Source organism: Oryctolagus cuniculus, chromosome 12 (assembly GCF_964237555.1).
Source record: "Oryctolagus cuniculus chromosome 12, mOryCun1.1, whole genome shotgun sequence".
NCBI classification, from domain to species: domain Eukaryota; kingdom Metazoa; phylum Chordata; class Mammalia; order Lagomorpha; family Leporidae; genus Oryctolagus; species Oryctolagus cuniculus.
In genome coordinates, this window is record NC_091443.1 from 17,383,342 (window position 1) to 17,410,241 (window position 26,900).

At 42.2% G+C, this 26,900-nt stretch overlaps 1 protein-coding gene across 3 annotated transcripts in view; it reads right to left on the bottom strand.

Annotated features, from left to right (window-relative positions):
- The window catches only part of HERC2 (HECT and RLD domain containing E3 ubiquitin protein ligase 2), a 233,159-nt gene extending 209,730 nt beyond the window's left edge, over positions 1–23,429 (bottom strand). Inside the window, exons 1-2 of one of the 3 annotated variants that reach the window (XM_051822208.2) lie at positions 23,158–23,429; positions 22,457–22,559 (exon numbers count right to left, since the gene is read on the bottom strand). In XM_051822208.2, coding sequence (XP_051678168.2) covers positions 22,457–22,528 — 72 coding nt within the window. In that variant the 5' untranslated portion in view covers positions 22,529–22,559; positions 23,158–23,429. Of the gene's footprint in view, positions 1–22,456; positions 22,560–22,859; positions 23,065–23,148 lie in introns of those variants that run through there. The other 2 variants (XM_051822209.2, XM_051822210.2) reach the window with 2 other exon arrangements.
- Positions 23,430–26,900: the final 3,471 nt, after the last annotated feature.

Here is a 26,900-nt window from a genome sequence, read left to right on the forward strand (position 1 = left end):
CTTTACTTTGAAAACACAGACATGGTTTTTATCTTCAAAAATGAAAACTAAATCATAGAAACAAGCAAAATAACTAACATGTAGCAGAAAGAAAAGGATTTCAAGAAACCTTTGAATAGTATGCATCAATAGTGGAATATAAGAAAAAATCTTGACTCATTGGTCTTGTTGACAGTTACAATATTGATATTATAATTTAAAGTTATTTCATGTATGTTAAATGACAAAGCAATAGCAACATCAACTTTATGATAATATTCATGTTATTAGAAAATAAAGTTTTAAATGTAAAGGATAAAATTAAAGATATTTTTAAAGCAATCTGAGAGGCCAGCACTGTGCCGCAACCCATATGGGCAACGGTTTGTGCCCCAGCTGCTCCACTTCCGATCCAGCTCCCTGCTAATGACCTGGGAAAAGCAGCAGATGATGGCCCAAGTGTTTGGGCACCTGCCACCCACATGGGAGACCCTGATGAAGCTACTGGCTCTTGGCTTCAGCCTGAAACAGCCCAGGTTGTTGCAGCCTTCTGCAGAGTGAACAAGCAGACAGACTATCTCTCTGTCTCTCCCTCTCTCAGCAAAATGAAGAGCTGGGTTTTTTTAAAAAAATAAACAAAACTGACACACCATTGGCCCAACTAGCCAAAAAAAAAAAAAAAAAAAAAGACCCAAATCATTAAAATTAGAACTGAAAAAGGAAATGCAACAACAGATACCACTGAAATAAAATCGGAAATTACAACAAAGAGCTGTATGCCAACAAATCAGGAAATCTAGAAGAAATGGATAGATCCCTGGACACATACAACCTACCTAAATTAAGCCATGAAGACATAGAAAACCTAAACAGACCAATCACCAAGATGGAAAGTCAATCAGTAACAAAGAACCTCCAGCAAAAAAAAGCCCAGGACCAAGGGCTTCACTGTTGAATTCTACCAGACATTTAAAGAAGAACAAACTCCAATTCTTCTCAAGCTATTCAAAACAATTGAAGGGAAGGAATATTCCCAAACTCCTATATGAAGCCAGCATCACCTTAATTTCTAAACTTGCAAAAGAAACAACAAAGAGAACTACAGATCAATTACCCTGATGAACATAGACACAAAAAATCTCAATCAAATACTAGCCAACAATACATCAGACAGATCATTCACCTGGACCAAGTGGGATTTATCCCTGGTATACAGGGATGGTTGAACAATTGATTCGCAAATCAATGAATGTGACAGACAGAGCACATTAATAAACTGAAGAACAAAAAATGTTTGATTATCTCAATAGATCCAGAGAAAGAATTTCATAAAATACAATATCCTTTCATGATGAAAACTTTAAGCAAACTGGTATAGAGGAAACATTGCTCAACACAATCAAGGCAATTTATGACAAAGCCACAGCCAGCATCATACTGAATGGAGAAAAGTTGGAAGCATACCCACTGAGATGCAGAACCAGACAAGAATGCCCACTCTTACCACTGCTGTTCAATACAGTCCTGGAAGTTTTAGCCAAAGTCATTAGGCAAGAAAAGTAATCAAAGGTATACAAATTGGGAAGGAGGAAGTCAAAGTATCCCTAATTGCAGATGACATGATTCTATATATAGGGGATCCAAAAGACTTGCTAAGAGGCAATCAGAATTCATAAAAAAGTTTGGTAAAGTGGCAGGATATAAAAATCAACACACAAAAATCAATAGTTTTTATATACACAGACAATGCCACTGCTGAGAAAGAACTTCTAAGAACAATTCCATTCACAATAGCTATAAAAACAATTAAATACCTTGGAATAAGTTTTACCAAGGACATCAAGGATCTCTATGATAAAAATTACAAAACACTAAAGAAAGAAATAGAAGGCGACACCAAAAAAATGGAAAAATCTTCCAAGTTCATGTATTGGAAGATTGAATATCATCAAAATGTCCTTTCTACTGAAAGCAATTTACAAATTCAATGCAATACTAATCAAAATACCAAGGACATTCTTCACAGATATAGGAAAAAAACAATGCTGAAACTCATATGGAAACACAGGAGACCTCGAATAGCTAAAGCAATCTTACACAACAAAACAAAGCCAGAGGCATCACAATTCCAGATTCCAAAACATACTACAGGGCAGTTATAATCAAAATAGCCTGGTACAAAAACAGATGGGTAGACCAATAGAACAGAATAGAAACACCAGAAATCAACCCACACATCTACAACCAACTTATCTTTGATAAAGGAGCTAAAATCAATCCCTAAAGCAAGGACAGTCTCTTTAACAAATGGTACTGGGAAAATTGGATCTCCACATGCAGACGTATGAAGCAAGACCCCTACTTCCACCTTACACAAAAATCTACTCAAAATGGATCACAGACCTAAATCTATAGCCCACTACCATCAAAATATTAGAAAAAAAATGGGTGAAACCCTGAAAGACATTGGCATAGGTAAAGAGTTTTTGGAAAAGACCACAGAGGTATAGGCAATCAAAGCCAGAATTGACAAATGGGATTACATCAAATTGAGAAGTTTATGCACTGCAAAAGAAACATTCAGCAAAGTGAATAGGCAACCGTCAGAATGGGAAAAATTATTTGCAAACTATGCAACTGGATTAATAACCAGAATATATAAAAAGATCAAGAAACTCAACAACAACAAAGCAAACAACTCAGTTAAGAAATGGGCAAAGGACTTAAGCAGACATTTTTCAGAAGAGGAAATCCAAATGCCCAACAAGCACATGAAAAAATGTTCAGAATCACTAGCCATCAGGGAAATGCAAATCAAAACCACAATAAGGTTTCACCTCACCCCTATTATAATAATGAACGGCTTTCATGCAGAAATCAACAAACTACAAATGCTGGAGAGGATGTGGGGAAAACGGTATCCTAATCCACTGTTGGTGGGACTGTAAATTGGTACAGACACTTTAGAAGACAGTATGTAGACATCTTAGAAATCTGAATATATATCTACCATATGACCCAGCCATCCTATTCCTGGGAATTTACCCAAGAGAAATGACATCAGCATCTGAAAGTTATCTGTACCCCCATGTTTATTGCAGCTCAATGCACAACAGCTAAGATATGGATCAACCCAAATGTCTCACAATTGAAGACTGGATAAAGATATTTTGGGATATGCACACCATGGAATACTACATGCAGTAAAACAAAAATGAAATACTATCATTTGCAACAAAATGGATGTTACTGAAAAACATTATACTCAGTGGAATAAGCCAGTCCCAAAAGAATAAATACCATATGTTCTCCTTGATCTGTGGTAACTAATAGAGTACCTAAAAGGTAATCTACAGAAGTGAAATTGACACTTTAAGATGTGATGATTTTGAACAGCCCTTGTCTCAACTTTTGAGGAACATTTTTTTTCCATACTATCTGTTGAACGCTTTACTTAGTATAGAGTTAATCTTATGTGTATAAAGTCAATTGAAAATAGATCTTAGTAAAAAAACAAGAATGGGAATAGGAGAGGGAGGAAGAAGAAGGGTGGGAGGGCAGGAAGGATGGGAAGAATCACTATGTTCTTAAAGTTGTATTTATGAAATGCATGAAGTTTGTATACCTTAAATAAAAGGTGTCAGGGGTGGGAGGGAGAACTTCCAGGAAGACAAAAAAAAAAGTAATTTATTTCATTTATTTGAAAGGCAGAATTACAGAGATCAAGGGAGGGACAGAGAGAGAGGTCTTCCATCCACTGGTTCTCTCCCGACATGACTGCAACAGCCAGGGCTGGGCCAGGCCAAAGCCAGGAGCCTGGTGTTTGCGCATCTTGTAATGGAAGACTGCTAATTCATCCTGCCATCAGTCTGGGAGACAACATCCTCATGAAGCATCTCCAACCTCAGTTTCTTTAAAACAGCAAGAACTGAAGGACACTATGCAGGCACTCAGTACAGAAGTCTTCCAGATTTTTAAGACCTTTTCTTTAACACTTACAATACTTTCCCACCTAATCTGAACAAGTTAAACTTTAGCTTCTTTCATTTACCCAAACTAAGTAGTAGGCAGAACTCACCAAAAGTCCCCAATATTCTGGCCCCTGGTATACATACACATCCTCTATAATCTCTTCATCCTGATGGGCTGTCATACTTCCCACTACAGTTTTTCTGTTCTGTGACAAAGGTGAAAGGATTCTGCATCTGTAATTAAGGTTCTAAACTGAGCCGGCGCCGTGGCTCAATAGGCTAATCCTCCACCTTGCGGCGCCGGCACACCGGGTTCTAGTCCCGGTCGGGGCGCCGGATTCTGTCCCGGTTGCCCCTCTTCCAGGCCAGCTCTCTGCTATGGCCAGGGAGTGCAGTGGAGGATGGCCCAGGTGCTTGGGCCCTGCACCCCATGGGAGACCAGGAAAAGCACCTGGATCCTGGCTCCTGCCATCGGATCAGCGCGGTGCGCCGGCTGCAGCGGCGGCCATTGGAGGGTGAACCAACGGCAAAGGAAGACCTTTCTCTCTCTGTCTCTCTCTCACTGTCCACTCTGCCTGTAAAAAAAAAAAAAAAAAAAAAAAAAATTAAGGTTCTAAACAAAAAATTATCTGCATGGGCCTATGTGATGGGGTGAAGGGAAGTTCTTTAAAAACAGACTGAGCCATCCTGAACAGAAGCCCTTGCTGAGTCTTGAAGAAGCAAGCAGCCAGGTTTCCTATGAACTGTCGAAGAAAACAGGCAGCATGTAAGAGCCCAAGGCTTTAGTCCCACAACTGAAACGAACCTGGCTCTGCCAATAAGCTCCAGATGAGAGCACAGCACAGCTGACACCCTGGCTGCCACCTTGTGAGACAAGAAACAGAGGACCGAGCGAAACTGTGGCCAGACTCCTAACTCACAACACTATTAGAGCGCATATGTGTGTTATTTTAAATTGCTAAATTTGGGATAGGGACTTGTCACACAGCAACAGAAAACCAAGTCAGCACCCAATTTAGTTTTCAGAGAAAGCACAGCTTTCTTTCAGTACCATCTTATCTGTTCACATCACTAAGAAGGTACCTGCCATAAACATACACGGAATCAAAACATACGAATCTCGGTAGGAGTATCAAATCAAAGGGAGAAATAAGTTCTTTCCTAAAACCCCAAGCCCTTGAGGCTTAATGAGTGAATGCAAAGGCTCTGTTCATCTGTTTATTCAGTAAAAGGAAGGTAGCTAAGATCTGCCTGTAGGGTTCATATCCAGTCCCTACCGCAGAGCACAGAAGGCCGAGAAGCAAACAAGGGCCCAACTTCACAGCCCCATGTGTGCCATGCTCCAAGAATTACTAACTACTTCTAGGCACCCAAGGAAATAAATGAACCTATGCCTTAAAGTATTATTCAGTACCAGTGCATTGGCTACAAAGAAGGAAGAAAACTAGAAACTCAAATAGACCATTACCAAGAGCTCAAAAAAAAAAAAAAAAAAAGAAAGAAAGAAAGAAAGAAAGAAAGCCTAAGCCAAGACAAGGCAAGTATTTATGATTATTTCACATCAAATGAGTCAGATCAGATGTCAAAGGAGAAAACACGAGACAGGGAACAGAACAGGGTTGAGAAATAGCTTAGTAACCACTGAGACTTGTACTAACCACTGACAATGAACTCAAGGGTCCACCTCCCACCTTGGCACACATGCATATGCATGCTTGTGTGCGCGCACACACACAGAGAAAATATACATTGAGATCTCAGGAGTGTTCAAGACTAGAAACTCAAATTTAGGATCCAGCAAAAAGTATATAAAGGATGGCCTCGTGAAGATTCCAACCTCCGAGGAAAGACTGTAGGCTACCATCCCCAGCTCAGACTGCATGCACTCAGGAACTTTCCCAGATTGGCTGGGCTCGCTACATATATCAGTATATAGAATGCAGTCTAGGTTGAGAAACACCAGTGTCTAGAGTCATTTTAAAAAAGAAAAAATAAAAGGGACCGGCGCGGTGACGTAGCAGGTAAGCCGCCACCTGCAGTGCCAGCATCCCATATGGGCGCCAGTTCGAGTCCCGGCTACTCTACTTCTGATCCAGCTCTCTGCTATGGCCTGGGAAAGCAGTAGAAGATGCCCCAAGTTCTTGGGCCCCTGCATCCACATGCAAGACCAGAAGAAGCTCCTGGATCCTGGCTTTGGATCGGCGCAGCTCCAGTTGTTACAGCCATCTGGGGAGTGAACCAGCAGATGGAAGACCTCTCTCTCTCTCTCTGCCTCTCCTCTCTGTGTAACTCTTTCAAGTAAATAAATCTTAAAAAAAAAAAAAAAAAAAAAAAAAAAGACACAGCTGTTAGGATGCCACTTGAGCCATCTACATCCCATACTGGAGAATGTGAATTCAAGACCTAGCACTACTTCTGACTGCAGCTTCCCAATAATGTGTACCCTGGGAGGCAGCAGATGATGGCTCAAGTATTTGATCTCTGCCACCCAAGTGAGAGCCTTAGATTGAGTTCCTGGGGCTGCTGGCTTCAGACTGGCCCCTAGCTGTTGTAGATTTTGGGGGAGTAAACCAAAAGTCAGAAGATCCCTGCATGTCTGTCTCTGTCTCTCTGCCTTTCAAATAAATAAAAGTAACTTTTGTAAAATGCCAAGAGATGAAATATTTAAAGACTAAACCCAAGAGGAAGTCCAGTGTACATGGAAGTAAGAATGACTACTCAGCCTACTCTTTCACCACATGGGTAGCATCGGAAGGGAAGAGGGTAAGACAGAAACTGTATAGGTGATTGGGAATCCTTTGCTTGGAAGGTGGAGACTATACATCTGGAGGAATACACAAGGCAACCTAGGAATCAAAGATCAAAAGACTGAAAAGAGGAAAGGACTCAAGTAAGAATCATCCAAGTAGAGCAGCTGGGGCATCTTAAAGGACTGCAAGGATACGGGAACGTGAGTAGGACAATAAAGCAAGCTTCACTGGAGGAAGCCAAGAATGAGCCAGAGTGCAGACAGAAATGAAGCCCTGGAGGCATGTTCCAGGAGGACAGAAGGGCAGCACAAGATCCCAAGGAGAAAGAACAAATGTAAAATAATCATGGCACATAGCAAGTAAAGCTGTAGCCTACACTGCCCACATCCCATATGGCCTCCAGTTCGACACCCAGCTGCTCCACTTGTGATCCAGCTCTCTGTTGTGGACTGGGAAAGCAACACAGGATGGCCCACGTCCTTGGGCTCCTGAATCCACGTAGGAGACTCAGAAGAAGCTTCTGGCTCCTGGCTTTGGATCTGCCCAGCCCCGACCATTGCAGCCACTGGGGGTGTGAACCAGCAGATGGAAGATATCTCTGTCTGTCTGTCTCTCTCTCTCTCTCTCTCTGTAACTCTGCCTTTCAAAATAAATAAATAAATCTTTAAAAACTAATAATAATAATCATGCCGCTGGTGAGAACAGAGACTGGAGAGGAAATACAGATCGCTTAGATCTGCAAACTGAGTTCATTTTACAACTGTCTCTAACTGACTTGTCTTCATTAGTAACTAATTTACATCAAAGTGCTCAAGAGATGATAATATAGCTTTTGAAATTTTAAGGTTTTTTGTATGCAACACAGATGCTTTTAATCAGTAGTGTTTTGTCTTAGTATCCTTTTCCAACGTGCTCTCACATCTATAAAACGATATTGCAAGTAAAGAAATGTCCATCATAAAGGAACTTCAGAAGGATAGTAATAGACTCATTGTTTCTAAGTCAGGGAATTAAAGCTCAGAGGTTCAATTACTTCACCAAAGATCACACAACACCAGGTCTGCCAGAGATGAGCTTTGGGAAAAGGCCCAACTCTAAAGCTTGCCCTTTTCCCCACAACACTACAACATACAACATCTGCAGCAGGGCATACGAAAGGAAAGTCTCTGACGAGAGTGGCAGCGATGTTTAAACATTAAACAGGATTGGGCAAGCAGACTCTTAAGGCATTCACTAAAAATTAGCACTTCAGGAGCCGGCATTGTGGCACAACATGTTAAGCCACCACCTTTGACACTGGCATCCCATATAACCGCAAGTTTCAGTCCTGGCTGCTCCATTTCCAATCCAGCTCCCTCCCTGGGAAAGTAGAAGATGGTCCAAATAGTTGGGCCTCTGCCACCCACCCAGGAGCCCCAGATGGAGTCCCAAGCTCTTAGCTTAAGCCTGGCCCACCCCTAGCCGTTGCAGCCATTTAGGGAGCAAACTGGTGTATGAAATCTCTCTCTATATATCCCCCTCTATCTCTGTGAGTGTGTGTGTGCCCCTCTGTCTATAGCTCTGTCTTTCAAATAAAGAAATAAATAAGTCTTTTTTAAAAACAATTCTGTGGGGGCTAACACTGCAGTGCAGCAGGTAAAGCTGCTGCCTGCAACACCAGCATCCCATATGGGCGCCTGTGAGACCCAGCTACTCTACTTCCAATCCAGCTCTCTGCTAATGCACCTGAGAAAAGCAACAGATGATGGCCCAAGTGCTTGGGCCCCTGCACTAATGTGGGAGATCCAAAAGACGCTCTGGACTGCTGGCTTCAGCCTGACCCAGCCCCAGCCACTGCAGCCACTGGGGAGTGAACCAGAAGATGGAAGATCTCTCTGCCTCTGTCTCTGTCTCTGTATCTCTCTCTCTCTCTCTCTCTCTCTCTCTCTCTCTCTCTCTCTGTGTGTGTGTGTGTGTGTGTAACCCTGCCTTTCAAATAAGTAAATGTCTTTTTTTTTAAAAAATTCTATTAAAAAATTATCTCTTTAGAATTTAATACATGATATCCTAATTAATTTATAGAAGATATTCTTTTTTATATATTTAAATATGTCTAAAATGTAATCTGTGCAAATATTTGCATTTGACTAAAGTTATATGGCTTTTTATCTCAGTCCTGAAGAAAAATACTAATCATCTATTGAAGACAGGAAAACATGTCAATTCCAAAAAATTTAAAGAACAGGTTTCTAGAACAATTGGAAAGGCTAAGCAAAAACATAAAGTACATAGATTTGAAGACATCAAAGAAGCACCACAGGAGTGAAGAACAAGTCCAAGACACAAGAGAAGAAGAAAGCTCAGAGAACCTAAGCAAGCAAGGCTGAGACCAAGCACTGAGCAGAGCTTCTGAGAGACTTCTAGAACTGAGACATAAGCCAGGAATTTTAGGGTCTGGGGTCCAGGGCTTTTATGCAGGAAAAAGCCTGGCAAACACTCCAAGCTGGAAGCTCAAAGAGCCACACAGCAGAAGCACAGGAGGAGTGAGGTAGACCAGCCTTCACAGGGAACCATCTTAATTCCCAAGTGAACCACAGCAACCTAGGACTGCTAGTACCTCTAGTCTAGAACACCCTCTCTGGAGGAAGATATTACCCAAAGCCTCAGATTATTACCACAAAATGTCATATACCTGTAAGGTAAACAAGACCATATGATTGACAAATGGAGGAAAAAAGAAAAACAGAAGGCAACAGAAACAAAGAGTACATCCTGAAAACAGAAAATCCTGTATAGATGTAGACTTTGTTCTGGAAAGAAGGGCCTAAAGGGTGAACTGAAGCGATAACACGTTACTTGGCAGATGCCAGCTCTGGGCAGTGAAAATAAGGGAAGGGGGGAGTAGGATCAGGAGCCACATGAACCAACAACAGAATGCAGTACTCATGTGTTACAAAAAGTAACTCATATATCACTATATGTGAAGCAATAGTACATAGTCCTCATGCTTATCATAAGTAACTCATGTGATTACCTATGGACCAACAGTAGACAGCACTCATGTGTTACCAACCAAGGTCAGCTACAATAGTTACTACATTTTCAAGGCTGAAAAATAACCATGAAAATTATATGATATTCTAATTTCATTTAGTTTTATTGTAACACAACCACACTAACTCATTTTGTGTCTCCCTAAACATGGCAATGGCCAAAATGAGTAGCTGGAAAACAGAATGTATGGCCCACAAAAAACATATGCTATCTGATACTATACAGAAAAAGGCTGCCGGGCCGGCGCTTTGGCGCAGCAGGTAAAGCCCTGGCCTGCAGTGCCAGCATCCCATATGGTCACCGGTTCTAGTCCCGGCTACTCCTCTTCCAATCCAGCTTTCTGCTATGGCCTGGGAAAACGGTAGAAGATGGCCCAAGTCCTTAGGCCCCTGCACTCACGTGGGAGACCCAGAAGAAGCTCCTGGCTCCTGGCTTCAAATCGGTGCAGCTCCAGCCATTGCGGCTATCTGGGAAGTGAACCAATGGATGGAAGACCTCTGTCTCTCTCTCTCTCTCTGTCTCTCTGTACTCTTTCAAATAAATAAATCTTTTAAAAAAAAAAAGTTGCCAACACATGATTAGTGCCTTGGCCACCACTTCCCAGTGAGCTGCAGACAGAACAGATAGTTCTGCACGCACATTCACTGGACACAGGGGGCTTTTTCAGAAAGAAGAAATGACATCATAGAACAGCCCAAGAAGAGAAGAAAAAGAAAGGAATTAAAATACTAGTTCTCTTAACTGTCCTTGCCAAGTGACTATTCACACCTGGGGAGCTAGCATCCACTCTGCCCATAGCTTGAGGCAGTGTCACTGGCTCTTTTTTAAGAGCCAGAAAGCCATTCCCCAACCCTGTCATGTGACATTACAGCCAAGACTGGGAGCCTAAGAGCAGCCCACAGGCACACTGGGGTGTCAACTGAGAGAGAAGACATGAAGTTGAGGAATCTAACAGTTGTGCAAGGTGTGTAAACACTTTTTTTTAAGTAACTATGTCTAGTAGTATAGTATATTTAAGCAATTAAAACATCACACTGTTGTCATTCCTCAGTATTCACAGGGAATTGTTTCTAAGACCAAAATCTGTGGATCCTCAAGTCTCTCATATAAAATGGCATAATGTTTGCATATAACCTATGAATACTGTAAATCATTTATAGGTGACTTACAATACCCAGTAAGTTGTAGACACTACATAAGTAGCTGTGATACTATATTGGCTAGGGAATGACAAGAAAAAATCTGTACATGTTCAGAACACAATTTTTTATTTCCAAATATTTTTGATCAGCAGTTTGTTGAATTCACAGAAATAGAACCTATGACTAAGGAGAGCAAACTCTATCAGCAATTTTAACAAATGCAAACTACTAAAAAGTGCCTAAATAGCAGCCAAACTGTCAGGACACTTCAAAGTAAACATTTTAGGTAGATGTTTTAATAAACACAATTATACCTCAATAAAGTTGTTTTTAAAAATACAAATCCTGAAAAATACAGTAGCTAAAATTAAGAAGTCAGTAAATTAAAAGCAGATTGAGAAGCCCTGTGCTTTCACCTGCTAAGGATGAACTCTTTAGGAATTACCTTCCTGCTATAATCAACCAGATAAACCAGACACAACTTACATAACAGGTGTCGCCAAACTTTGGACAAACAGCACAGAACTGTGATCCCTGAGAAAACAGATAAAGGAAGACTGCCCCAGCTTAGTGCCCAGAAGTAGCTTCCATGCTGCAGCACAGGCAAGGGAAACCCAAATAGAGCCCAGAGGTCTTGAGAGTTAAACTGTCACATATGCTAAGCTCTGGAGATGGGCAGAGGTAACATGGGAGTCTTTGGCTGAATACTGAAACGGGCATGGGTTGAGGAAAAATCATCTAAGGTTGTTGGGGAAGGAAGTATGAGTAGGAGCAATCCCCATGATTCACACAGTATGGGAAAAGCTTGTGTTCCCACAGATTAGAATGGAAAGACCTCCCAAGACACCAAGCTTAAGATAAGACATAAGTAGAATATTGCCTTAGTGGTGTGGATAAATTTGCCCAAGAGTAAAGGCTGTGTGGATCAACCTTAAGAAACCATAGCATCAAGCTTTGAAAAATTGGTCCCAAGTAGCTTACATGCTAACAAAACTAATATTCTTTAAAGAAATAAAACAAAATCTAGCACAGAACACAATATTCATAACATCCAGAATTCAATCAAAAATCAGCAAGCATGTAAATATGCCCATAACCAGATCAATCAACAGAATCAATCAATAGAAATGCAAAACATGCTGCCTACGCTCAGCAACAGAGTAAAATAATCTGGTAAGGAATGAAACAAAATATATGAAAAGGGCTTAAAAAGAACCTCTAAAAATAAGAATGTTAAAAGTGAAAATGCTGATGAATTTCAAAATCTGTAAAACCCTGACAAGATTAGTCCAAAATATGGAAATACAAATAATCAAAGTTATGAATAAACAAGTAAGCAACGCTACCTACCCTACAAACATAAAAATCATCACAAGATGTGATTCCAAACTATTTTACCTTAATTTGAAAACTTAGAGGTATTTGCTATACAGGCATTCTTGAATTAAGTCTTGGCAAAGTTGAAGGGGGACTCTAAATATGGAGTGTGTAAAGAGCCAATGGCAAAGCACAGAAGAAACAAAACTCCAGGAGAGAAGGGGTGGCATCATCCTCTGGACATCCCAGTATTTTGCACAGATAGAGTACCCATCTTCAGTCATTATGTTTATGTAATATCATTCTTGTCCTCTACTAACCCATGAACTAGCACCCTCTCCAGGGCAAAAGCCATTTCCTGTTCATCTCTGTAGTTCAGTCACATTCCATCTGGACTGAGGGCAAGGTATTGTTCTTCAGTTACAATTAAGATGAGAAATAGCATCAGTCATTGCAGAACTAAGGGCTCACAGTAAATAACATGCACCACCATTACATCATCCCTGCTTATCTCTCTTCAAAACTGGACTAGGAGCACCTTCTGGGAAGGATCTGTTTTTCTTTTTTTTATAAGATTATATTTATTTATTTGACAGAGTTACAGACAGTGAGAGAGAGAGACAAAGGTCTTCTTCCGTTGGTTCACTCCACAGTTGGCCAAAATGGCTGGAGCTGTGCCGATCCAAAGCCAGGTGCTTCTTCTTGGTCTCCCATGCGAGTGCAGGGCCCAAGCACTTGGGCTTCCTCCACTGCCTTCCCGGGCTACAGCAGAGAGCTGGACTGGAAGAGGGGCAGCCGGGACTAGAACCAGCACCCATATGGGATGCCAGTGCCGCAGGCAGAGGATTAACCTACTGCGCCACAGCACCGGCCCCTGTTTTTCATTCTCATCTCGCTGGTGCTTAATAGTTTGAAGAATAAACTAATAATTTTTAAATGGTATCAGTCATAAACTCCTTTTTAAACTTCCATGTAGATGTTGTTTTCTAAAAGTCCTGACACGTAACCATGGTTAGCTATAACCATGCTAACATGAGATGGCAGGTGTGACAATTACAATTAACACCCTACCAAAAAAAAAATCTATTTAGTCCCAACTGAAGAAATGAAAACAAGGAATATGTATACATACTCACATGAAAATACCTAAAATAATCAAAGCACATATGAAGTTTTATAGGAAAAGTAGAGTTTTTAGAAAAATCATCTAGTTAGAGGACTATCAGTTATTTTGCTGTAAAACTACTAAAGTTTTACCAAAGTTGGAATCAATGTTTTACAGTAAAGTCTGCTATGGTATTTTAATAGCACTGTGATGAAATTTATACAAAACTACACATTGCTTTTCTTTCACTCCTATTCAATTTCTCCACCAAAGCAAAATCTAGCGCCGAAAATGGCTTTGGTCGAATAGACATAATAATTCCTGAAGAAAAGCATAATGAGGCATTGTGTGTTTGGGGGTACTTTTACTTAGACTGAAACAGTAAAGTTTTCAGATTTTTTAATAACAGCACAGGGACATTTAAGTTAACTATGCTGCATAATGCTTTGAATTAACCTGACAAAATGCCATCTACAAAATTACCAAATCTTTTATATTGTAGAAATTTATTTTAAAATTTATTTATTTGAAAAGTAGAATATGAGAGAGAGAGAAAACAAGATTTTCCATCCACTGATTCACACCCCAAATGTTCCCAATGGTTGGGGCTGGGCCAGGCAGAAGTTGGGAGCCTGGAACTCTACCTGGGTCTCCCACATGGATGGCAAGGGCCCAAGTACTTGGGCCATCTTCTGCTGCTTTTCCAGTTGCATTAGCAGGGAGCTAGATCCAAAGTGGAACAGCTGGGACTGAAATGGAATGGCAGCCTCCCAAGCCACAGCTTAACTTGCTGTGCCACAATGCTGGCCCTTTAGCAAGGAATTTGGTAAACAAAAATGCTTCTATTGAGGCAGCTATACTTAGATATTAGAGGTAAAGAACACCTTTTAGAATCTACTCCATGCAAAAAATGTCTGTGTGTATCACTATTGCTGCAAATACAGTTTTGTAAAACTTTTATACTTCTGCCAAACTAATGGTTAAGAATGTTATACTACTATAGTTTTAATCTGTGATTACTTTAAAATTTACTGTACATGAGTGAAACAGTCATTTTTATTTGTGTTTTAAAATTTATTTATTTACTTTTGAGAGAGATCTTTCATCTGCTGGTTCACTTGCCAAACAGCAGCAACAGCCAGATCCGGGCTGATCTGAAGCCAGGAGCTTCTTCTGAGTCTCCTACATAGGTGCATTGGACCATTTGCCACTATGTTCTTCAGCCATTAGCAGGGAGCTGGATCAGAAGTGGAGCAGCTGGGACTTGAATAGGTGCCCATATGGGATGCTGGCAGCACAGGCAAAAATGGCCATTTTTCCATTCAATTATTGTTTATAGCTGTTGTCTTTATTCCCACTAAACTGGGGTCCTTTTGCTTTTTACTCATTAAGCGTCTTATTTGGTGAAGTATTAAGCCTATTTATAGTAATATAAATTTAAAATGTTATCTCAAAAATTAAAAAAAAAAAGACAAGGAGAAAGGAGGCTGGGAGGGAGAGAGGGAAAGAGTAGAGGGCAGAGGGAGGGAGAGAGGATGAGAATATTATAGTCTTAGAATTGTATCTACACATCATGTTGAACCTGGTAAAAACTAAATTTAAAATTTTAAAAATATGTAAAACAATAAACGAACAAAAAACAATCTACCCCTACAGGACCAACATCATGGTGTAGTGGGTTAAACCGCCATCTGCAGTGGCAATATCCCATGTGGGTGCCAGTTTGAGTCCCAGATGCTCCACTTTCAATCCAGCTTCCTTCTAATGTGCCTGGGAAAGCAGTGGAGGAGAGCCCAAGTGCTTGAGCCCCTGCAATCACGTGGGAGGCCTGGAAAAAGTTCCTGGCTCCTGGCTTCTGCTTGGCCCAGCCCCAGTCATCTTGGTCATTTGAGGAGAGAACCAGCAAATAGAAGATCTCTCTCAGTCTCTCCTCTCTAACTCTGCCTTTCAAGTGAATAAATCTTCAAAAAGAATAAAAAAATCAGCTACTAAAAACATCAATTAAGTTACCTATATCCACAAAATTCTTACAAATATCATTTGTCATCTGGATAATGAGAAAACTTGAGAATTTACCAAAACATCCAGTTTATGCTTTTTCATCATCTGCTATTTCTTTTTTTCTTTTCTTTTTTTTTTTTTTCAGGAGCCAGGTGCTTCTCCTGGTCTCCCATGGGGTGCAGGGCCCAAGCACTTGGGCCATCCTCTACTGCACTCCCTGGCCACAGCAGAGAGCTGGCCTGGAAGAGGGGCAACCGGGACAGATTCCGGCACCCGACCAGGACTAGAACCCGGTGTGCCAGCGCCACAAGGCGGAGGATTAGCCTAGTGAGCCACGGCGCCGGCCCATCATCTGCTATTTCTAAGCATAAAGTGAAACATTACATTCAGTATGTTTAAATGTAATTTTAAAAGCTTACTTTTGTGCTTCATTATTTTAAATGGACATTTAGAGGAAGAGACTAATAAATGATCCTGACTTTACTGATGCTCAACAATGCTGATAGACTTAAAAGGCTGGGACAAAAGAAGCCAATCTCAAAAGGCCACCAACCATTTGATAATCTTGATAGAGGCAGAGAACTGTTCACTGGTTGCCAGGGGTTAGAGATGGTGACAAACGAGAATCAGTGACTAACAAGGGTAGCAGAGGGAGATCTTTCAGTCCTGTAACTGTGGTAGTGGTCACATGGTTAGGCACATGTGAGAGAATGACACAGAACTCTCTCTCCTGCTGTTCAAATGTCTATTACCTGGTTTCCTATTGTGCGGTTACAGAAGATGCAATCAATCACTGGGAGAGTCTGCGAAAGGGCACACAGTGTCCTCTCCACTTTGCAACTTCCTGTGAGTCTATTATTATTTCAAAATTAAAAGTTTAAAAAAATTGTTTGATGCGTATCTAATTTCATGTGCTACTTCAAAGAACCCAAAATAGAAACTGTAGGAAATTCATCTGAGTGCAGCTTATGCAAGAAAGAGCAAAGTAACTCCTATTCTGGACACAGGCTCGAAGGCACAACCTGAGTCTCACACCAAGATTAGCAAATAAACACACATGTCTCAGAATAACATGTTTTTAAGAGATCATGTTCTGTTTTTTATGGCCCCTTTGCTTAAAGGGACTTTTTTGGTTCACTCAAAAGATAGCAGGACTTTTACAGAACAAATACAATAGTGATACGCCGAACACCTCTTTGCTCTGTATTGTATTGCCTCATCAAGAAAACGGTGACGGCCGGACGGCCGGCGCCGCAGCTCACTAGGCTAATCCTCCGGCTTGCGGCGCCAGCACACAGGGTTCTAGTCCCGGTCGGGGCGCCGGATTCTGTCCCGGTTGCCCCTCTTCCAGGCCAGCTCTCTGCTGTGGCCAGGGAGTGCAGTAGAGGATGGCCCAAGTGCTTGGGCCCTGCACCCCATGGGAGACCAGGAGAAGTACTGGCTCCTGCCATCAGCGCAGTGTGCCGGCTGCAGCGCGCTGGCCGCGGCGGCCATTGGAGGGTGAACCAACGGCAAAGGAAGACCTTTCTCTCTGTCTCTCTCTCTCTCACTGTCCACTCTCCCTGTCAAAAAAAAAAAAAAAAAAAGAGAGAGAGAGAGAGAACGGTGAAGAAAACACAGTGATCCAAGTGATCAAGTGATTCCACACAATTATCAGAAATCCATATCAAAAAAAAAAGTGTTAATGTATTAAGTGGAGGATATTCTTATGTCCCATAAGTTATAGTTATATCTAAGTAAAAGATGTATCACTCTTGGGTGCTTCTTTAAAGTTAATTAAATTTCTAAAAAAAAAAAAAAAAAAAAAAAAAGTGAAATTAACTACAAGATGGAATAACTGAACAGCCCTTGTCTGGACTGTTGAGAAACAGTTTGTTTATTTTGTGTGTGTGTGTGTGTGTGTGTGCAAATTGTTGAACTCTTAGTTACTGAGTTGGTTTTCTTGTATAAAGTTAATGGAAAAATGGATCTTAGTGGAGAATGGGACTGGAAATGGGAGAGAGAGGAGGAGGCGTGGTGGAGAGTCGGTACAGTGGGAAGAATCACTATATTCCTAAAGTTGTACTTATGAAATGCAAGAAGTTTGTATTCCTTAAATAAAAGGTTTCTTAGGGAAAAAAATAAAACATAAATTAAAAAACGAGAGTGCAATTTATGTACAAATCAGATGGATGCCTAGCAGGTAACAGGCACTCTGTTAGAAGCTGCTAATGCAGGGTCCTAGGCATAATACTCAAAGTCTGTGAACAAAAAATTGAGTCTCAGAGTTCTGTCCAATAGAAGTATTCACACTCCAGAACTCTTCCTTCTGAAGTTACTGAAAATGTCAAGAGCACTTCAAGCAGAAAATAGATTTGCTAAATCCTATGGCTAAGAAATATCTTCAACATATATATGTCTTTCACACATATTATTCATTAATCAGGTGTCAATTCTGTTTCCAAAACTAATGCTCAAAGGAAGGAATGAGGCACAGCACAAAGCTTGCATCTGAGGCATGTCTGCAGGGCGGACCCCAAGAAGTGATACTATGTCTAGCGGATCCCAAGAAGTGATACTATGTCTAATTCCTCAGGTCTGAACAACATTCATTCCTCACCACTAATAAACAATGCTGAAGAAACTAGATACAACAAGGGTCAGCAACCACTTTTTTATGCTACTTAAATAGTTGCAAGACTCATGATTCTTTTTTTCTCTTGTGCACTATCTAAAACCTAGTCTTTACACTTACTCCTGGAAGTCTGGAAGAATGTTGAGTAATGGCTGAAATGTCTAAGGGTCAACTTCTGTGTACTACAGAATAAATCGGAAGTGAAAATAACAAGTGCTCCACAACACACCTCAGGCTTCATTCTGTGTACACCTGCCTGACTCACCACAGGGACTCAAGTCAGCTCTAACTGGCTTTAGATTAAGACACTAAAATTCATATTCAATACTTATTCAACTATGATTATGAAGAGAAAAAAAATTCACTAAGTCAGGTTCTTTTCTTCCAAGTGTTTCAAAATACATAAAACACTAATATAAAAGCAATTACTCAAACAGGTGTACCTGAATCTCAAGAATTCAGAAATAAACTCAGCCAACCACAGTGGTGGCAGGGCCTAGCTGCCACAAAGAAGACATGTTTCAGACAATGTTCATGTGTATGGTCAAAAAAACTCCAAGACTGTATCTGTGACTAACTGCATAATAGGTCATTTTAATTTCTGTTCTGTGGAAAGCATAAGCATTCCAACAAAGGCTTTTAAAGTGTTTTTTTCTTTTTCTGCACCTTTGCTGTTGATTGCTGAATGTAATAGTCTGATCATGACACTGAATAAATGTGCCTTCAAAAAAAAAAAACCTCAGAAACAAGAAATTATTCATCTCTCAACTCTCCCATCCACTTAAATAAAAGAAAAGAAAAAAAAAAGTAATAGCTGAAGGGCTGGCACTGTGGCATAGCAGATAGAGCTGCCACCTGCAGTGCCAGCAACCCATATGGGTGCCAGTTCAATTCCTGGCTGCTCCACTTCCGGCCCAGCTCTCTGCTATGGCCTGGGAAAGCAGCGGAAGATGGCCCAAGTGCTTGGGCCCCTGCACCTGGGTGGGAGACCTGGAGGAATCTCCAAGCTCCTGGCTTCGGATAGGCGCAGCTCCAGCTGTTGTGGCCATCTGAGGAGTAAACCAGCAGATGGAAGACCGACCTCTCTCTCTCTCTCAGCCTTTCTGTAACTCTGCCCTTCAAATAAATAAATAAATTCAGGGGCCGGCGCTGTGGCACAGTGCGTAAACACCCTGGCCTGAAGCGCCAGCATCCCATATGGGTGCTGATTTGAGACCCAGCTGCTCCACTTCCGATCCAGCTCTCTGCTGTAGCCTGGGAAAGCAATAGAAGACGGCCCACGTCCTTGGGCTCCTGCACCTGCATGGGAGACCCAGAAAAAGCTCCTGGCTCCTGGCTTCAGATTGGCGCAGTTCCAGCCGCTGCGGCCTACTGGGAGTGAACCATCGATGGAGGACCTCTCTCTCTATCTCTCTCTCTGTGCAACTCTGACTTTCAAAATAAGTAAGTAAATCTTTAAAAAAATAAATAAATCTTTTTAAAAAGTAATAGCTGAATAAAAGAAAATATTTCAACAAAAACAAGAGTAGTTACTACATCAATTCTTGACCCAATTCATTGTGCTCTGTCTCATCTAACATTATACCATTAATAAAAATCTTTCATCCACAACATAGTGGACATATGCCTAGTTATCATATCTACTGGTACTCAACACCTGTTTAAAAAGATGGGGGAGAAAAGGGAGCAGGCATTATGGCAAAGTGGCTAAGTCATCACTTTTGATGCCCGCATCCCATACTGGATGCTGGCTAGAGTTGTGGCTACTTGTACTTCCAATCCAGCTTCCCGCTAATGCATCCTGGGAGGCAGCAGGTTATAGCTCCGGTGCCTAGGCCCAGCTACCCACAAAGGACACCAGATGGAGTTCAGGCTCCTAGCTAATGCAGACATTTGAGCAGTGAACCAGCAGATGAAAAGTGTCTCTTTCTGACTATGTTGTTTGGCCTTTCAAGTGGATGAAAAGAAACACTGTATAAAATTAAAAAGAGGCAACAATACTTCTTTACAACTATGATCAGCTACTGCTTAGGAGACACTACATGATTTCCTCATGACCAGCATTGTCCTATGTTAAGATGTTATTATAGTGGCTGGCACTGTGGTGTAGCAGGTAAAGCTGCCACCTGCAATGCCGGCATCCCATATGGGTGCTTGTTCGAGTCCCGGCTGCTCCACTTCCAATCCAGCTCTCTGCTGTGGTCTTGGAAAGCAGTGGAGAATGGCCCAAGTCCTTGGGCCCCTGCACCCATGTGGGAGACTTGGAAGAGGCCCCTGGCTCCTGGCTTTGGATTGGGTGCAGCTATAGACATTGTGGCCATTTGGGGAGTGAACCAACAGATGGAAGACCTTTCTCTCTCTTTTTCTGCCTCAACCTCTCGGTTACTCTGCCTTTCAAATACATAAATAAATCTTCTTAAAAAATGTTATTATAGGGGCCGGTGCTGTGGTGCAGTGGATTAAAGCCCTGGCCCAAAGCACCAGCATCCCATATGGGCACCAGTTCTAGTCCTGGCTGCTCCTCTTCCGATCCAGCTCTCTCTGCTGTGGCCTGGGAAAGCAGTGGAGGATGGCCCAACTCCTTGGGCCCCTGCACCCACGTGGGAGATCTGGTAGAAGCTCCTGGCTCCTGGCTTTGGATCGGCACAGCTCCAGCCATTGTGGCCATCTGGGGAGTGAACCAGCAGATGGAAGACCTCTCTCTCTGTCTCTACCTCCCTCTGTAACTCTGTCTTTCAAATAAATAAAATAAATCTTTTTAAAAGATAAAATAAAATAATTATAAAAGATTACTTGGAAAATACTTGACAATGGTTAACTTCATGGAGGAAGAAAAAAACACATACACACACCACAAAATATTTCAGATACTACTTTTTTGCTTGCGTTCCAAAAGCAGTTTCTCCAAACTGACTGCAAACAAAACTACCTTGGTGCTAAGAATTAGCCACAATTGGGTCGGCACTGCAGAGCAGTAGGTTAAGCTGCTGCCTGCAGTGCCAGCATCCCATGAGGACATAGATTTAAGTCCAGGCTGCTCCACTTCCAATCCAACTCCTTGCTAATGCACCGGGAAAGCAGCAGCAGATGACCCAAGTACCCTGGCCCCTGCCACCCATATGAGATACAGATGGAATTCCAGGCTTCTAGCTTTGTCCTGGACCAGCCCTGGCCTCTGGGGGAGTGAATCATCAGATGGAACATACACCTCTGTTTCTCTAACTCTGCAGTTCAAATAAATAAATCAGAAAAAAGAGAATCACCCACAGAAATATTACAGTTATTATTTACTTAGTAATTTCCTGACAAGCTTGCAAGTATGTTATTAAACCAAAACACTAAAGTCTAAAGCCAATGATCTGTTTCTTCATGCTCCTAATGTGAAAATCTGAGTGTTTTTCTGAATAAGATCTGCCACAGTATAAACAGAACAGTTCAGGGTCCAGCACTGTGGCGTCATGGGAAAACCGCCACCTGCAGTGCCAGCATCCCACATAGGCGCCAATTCAAGTCCCGCTGCTCCAATTCCCATCCAGCTCCCTGCTAATGTGCCTGGGAAAGCAGTAGAAGATGGTCCAAGTCCTTGGGCCCCTGCACCCATGTGGGAGACCCAGAAGAAGCTCCTTGGCTTCAGATTGGCCCAACTCTGCTGTTGCAGCCATTTGGGGAGTGAACCTGTGGATGGAAGACCTCCCTCTCTCTCTCTCTCTCTCTCTGTAACTCTGCCTTTCAAATAAATCTTTTTAAAAATTCACTTAAAAAACAGTTCAAAGAACTCTTATCTTTTCAGAAACACAAATAAAGATCCCTAAAATGAGTAAGATGTTGGGACAGGCCTTTTGGTGCAGTAGGTTAAGCCCCTGGCTGGGCCACCAGCAGCCTATATTGGAGTACCTGGTTCAAATTCTGGCTACTCCATGCTTCAAATCCAACGTCCTGCTAACAAGCATGGGAGGAGTAGACAACAGTCCAAGTATTTGGGTTCCCGTCACTAACATGAGAGAACCAGATGGAATTCTGGGCTCCTAACTCCTGCTTGGTCTACCCCTATCCCTGAAACAGAGTATGGAAGAGTTCTCTATTTCTCTGTCACTCTGCCTTTCAAACAAATAAATCAACCTTTAAAAACAAAAGAGTGAGTTTCTGCAAGCCATAATAAATTACTATATGTCAGTTCCCCAATTTTCCCTTCTAGTTAACTGAGCAACCCAAAAACTGTCCATAACAAACAAACAACAGCTTCCAAGTTATTGTTCAGCATGACACAGGCTTCTTAGAACAATAAAAATAAAAAGGGGAAAATGCTGCATAACTAGATCTCAAGTTTCTTGCACTTATAAATAACTGCTTACAATGCAGCCACCTGCGATCTACAAGAACAGCCATAAAAACTGTTACATTTTAATTATAGGACATAAGCCTGTTTCTGTAATCTGGAAAAATCCAACTGACAACCCTTTACATATCCTTTAAACACAGCCTTAACCGGCAATGTAAATATGGAGGCACGAGCATAACCCAGAGAAAGGCAAGTGAAACCCCACCTGTATGTCTGTTTTCAACCATTTGGAGTCGAGGCGAGCCTGGGCAGCCAAACAGAAAGACTCGGAGGGCATCTTTCCTGCAGCGTGCTCCCAGCTGGCAGGCCTGCAAGTCAGAACAGAAATGCTGAAGCCCTAAAACCTTTTTCAGCGTCTACAAGGACCCTCCCGCAAGGTCTGCTGCGGCGAAGAGAGAAAAAGCGGAGCGAGAAGAGGTGGGGGAGGGGGACTAGGGGCGGGGAGAGGGAAAGATGGCAAGGGAAGCAGGCGAAGCCCACTTCCACCTCGGGCAGGGCTCGCCCCGTTTCGGTCCTACGCAGGCAAGACCTTGAGAACGGAGGATCACAGGAGACCAGATCTCAATGTCATGCCCCTTCCCTTCAATTCCGAAGGCAGACACACAAACCGGCGACAAGAAGCCCATGACTTCAACGAGAAATGACACCAGCGTGCATCTGCCGCTTGACCCCAGACCCGTGCGTGGTGCACGAAACACGTTAATCAAAAGTCACGTCTGCAGAGAAATCCACAACCATAATCACTCAGAAAGGGAAAGACAGGAGGAGAAACGCGCCGCGGGCGGTCCCCGCAGGCCCAGGTCCGGCCTCCGCGCCAACGCCCTCCGACCCAGCGCCCCGTCCGCCGGCCCCAGGGCCGCACCGCCCCAACCTCCCCCGCGCCCCAGGCACCAGGACCTGACGCACAGCGGCCCGGCGCCTCGCCCCACCGGTGCGCGGACACAGCCTCCAGCCGCCGCTAGCTCCGGCCGGCGCTCGCGATCCCAGCGCCTCTCGCGGCCGGAGGGGCGGACCGACGTGGGGGCTACCGCCCCTGGCGCCCAGCCAATCGCAGAGAGGCTACTGCGCGGGCACAGCCAATGGGGAAGAGGAACCCCTTCGCCGCTCCTCCCTACTCCCCTGCTTTCTTCGATCTCTCATATCTTCCTCTTTGGATCTCCGCCGCTACAGCCAGGGCCAACCGCAGGCGCCGGGGGGGCGGGACTTCCGCCGTACGCACCGGCCCGCGCACGCGCTCATGGCCGAGATTTCGCAGGGTTCTTGAGTCCAGCCTTTGATGGTCACGTACCGTGGAGGGCTCAAGGGCTGTGTGGGTCAGGCGACTGGGTCAGCAACACAGGATGAGGACACAACTCGAGAGGCCAGCGGGGCCTGCAAGAGCTTGGAGCTGTCTGTGCCACAGAATGCAACAAAAATCTTGAGGACTCCGAAAAGTAAATGGAAACAGGAATGGAAGAAAATCAGACCTCAGGGTACCCCTGAAACAACGGTGGTCCAAAAATAAAATGGAAACGTAAAACAATGGGAACCATACAGAGTGTGTTTCCTGATCATAATGGAATTAAACTGCAAATCAACGAATAATAGGACAATCTCTGAACATTTGGAGATTAACATACTTCTTAATAACCCAGGAATCAAATAAAAATAATCCATAGGCCAAAGGACTCTCAAAGGAATTAGAATGTATTTTTAATTGTATATAAATTTAGTTTGTGAGATGCAACTGAAGTGAAGATTAGAGCAAGATATTTTGTATTAGCTGGTTATATTAGAAAAGAAGAAAAAGAAAACCAAGTCTAAGCTTCCATTTTAAGAAACTGGGAAGGGGGGGAATGAAAATACACCCAAAGTAAGCAAAAGAAAGAAATAATGGAGTGCAAATGAGATGAAAAACACCAATGAAACTAAAGCTGGTTCTTTAAAAGATCAAAAATGTTCATCTCTAGCAAGACTAACAAAAAAGAGAAGGAATAACTTACTAGTATTAGAAATGCAAGAAGATATAACTAAAGATCACACAAACTTTAAAATTAAAGGACTGGTAGAAACAATGGTATACACATAAATTTCACAATTTATACGAACTGAACTAATTCCTTGGGAGCTACATACTACTAAAACTCAATAAGAAATAGATAATGCTGAACAGACCCCATGACTATTAAAGAATGAATTTGCTGTTTAAAACCTTCCCACAAAAAATCTTAAGGCCCAAACTATTCAATGGCAGATTCTGGTTCTACTAATTATTTAACAAAGAAACAGCACCAATTGTACCAAAACTCTCCCAAACAATTAAAGTGGAGCGAACATTTCCATTCTATAAGTTTAACATGACCCTGATAACAAAGCTAGAAAAAGGCATTACAAGAAAATTTCAGGCCAATATCCCTCCTGAATTTACTTTGAATACAACAAGCCTACATACAGCACAAGGTCTTGGTGCCTAGGGTGTATGTTCTCATCTTTGACACATGAGCTGTTTCAAAGGCCTGAAAAGTAGGTCTACATTCTAGGAATTGTTTAGTTCTCTCTTTTTTTTAAGATTTATGTATTTTATTTGAAAGTCAGAGTTAGAGAGAGAGATCTTCCATAAAAAGATTCACTCCTCAGTAAACAGCGGAAGATGGGCCAAGTTCTTGGGCCCCTGCACCCATGTGGGAGACCCAGCTCCTGACTCCTAGCTTTGGCCAACCCAGCCCTGGCCACTGCTGCCATTTGGGGAGTAAATGGAAGATATTCTCTCTCTCTCTCTCTCTCTCTATATATATATATATATATATATATATATCCCTCTCTGTAACTCTGCCTTTCAAATAAATAAATAAATCTTTATTAAAAAATTAAAATTTTTGAGAGAGAGGCAGAGAAAGGAAGAATTCCCATCTTCTGGCTCACTCCTCAATGCTCACAAGTTGAGTCTGAGCCAGGGATGAAGCCAGGGGCTTGGAATGCAATCCATGACTTCCATATAGGTGGCCGGAACCCAATTACTTGAACCATCACTCCTACCTCCTAAAATCTGCTTTGGCAGGAAGCTGGAGTCAGGAGCTAGAGAGCCAGGAATCAAACCCATGAACCCCCTGTGGGATGTGGGCATCTTAATTGCTGGGCTAAAAACCCACTCCTCCATGAAATTTCTGAAGTGTCCTCATACAAATGTCTTTGCTGACCTAGGAGCGGTTTCCCATACTCAAAACCTGATGTGGGATCTAATAAGCAGAGTAGACAAGGAAAAGTGGATCATACTTAGCATCCATGAAGTTGAGGAAAAAAAGCCTTAACCTTGAAATAAGTTGTCATCCCTTGAAACCAGAGTTATGGCCCCAACAATCACGAGAAACAATCTTTTAGTATGCTGGGGTGAGATATAGTTCCCCAACGTGAATCCCATCATCTTAGCATCTAACAAAGAGGATGCATGGCCTCAAAACCCTACAAATGATGCACACACTCAGAACCTAGAGATGTGTAGGGTAACAAGCAGAAGGAGCAAGGCTTAACTGTGCTGTGAGCCATTGGCCATACTGAGAACCTAGAAATCTGGAATGTAAAGAGTAGAGTGGTCAAGGCTGCGTTGCCCTAGGAGTGTTCCATTTATTCACATCCTGGAGACCTTGAGCAGTGAAGCAATGAGGAAAAAGCTAGAGTAACCAAAAGAAGTTGTCCATTCTCAAATTATAGATATATTTGGTTTCCATCAAGCAGAGTACTTAATGTCTGATATTTAGGGTGCTCACCTTCAGAACTGGGACATTGTAGATCTACCACAAAGAGACATGAGCTTTCTTGCTTGAGGAACGCTTGCCCCACATAGGATCCTAGACACCAGAGATCCGCAAGCAGAACAAAAGAGGCATTGGTATTATCACCCATATTTATAACCGAAGGAACTTGGATCCGAGAAGCAAAGGAAACAAAGGCCATGGTGCTGTGGTGTAGCGGCTCTGCCTCAGAACCTAGAAACCTGGGTCAAATGAAAATAGGAGACAGGGACTTGTCCAGGGAACATTTGCCCATGGTTGGAATCAGTACATCAAAGCAAAGCAGATAATATTTAGTTTTCTGGAAACAGTTTCTTCAACTCTGAACCTCTAACATGGTCCTGGGAGTAACTGCCCTTACTTGAAACCTGGAGAATTGAAATAGCACAAGCAGAGGAAAAACGGTTTTCTTGCCCAGACAATAATTATCCATATTCTGAACCTAGAGATGTTTATACCAACAAGCAGAGTAATTAAGGCCCTCTTGCTCCATAGTAATTGCCACTATTCAGAACCTAGAGACCTGGGGTCCAAAAAGTAGAAGAGACAAGGTTAAAGTCCCCTGAGGCCAGTTGCTCTTGGAACCTAGAAAATAGGAATCCAACAGATGAGGTCTTTAATCCCTGGGAGTAACTGCTCACACTTGCAACCTAGAAACCTGAATGTAACAAGCTAAGGAGAAAGAGGATTGGGGCCTGTATGAAGTAAACAAGTATAATTTAGACAACCCTCTTCATTTACAAAAAGAATTTTTGCTAGGATATGAGAACATATAGATAATAAAATTCTGCCTACTGCATAAAAGTAGCAAGCAAATTATTTTAGCATTTAATAAAAACACATTTAAAATCTTCTTTTAAAATTTTTAAACATAGAACTATA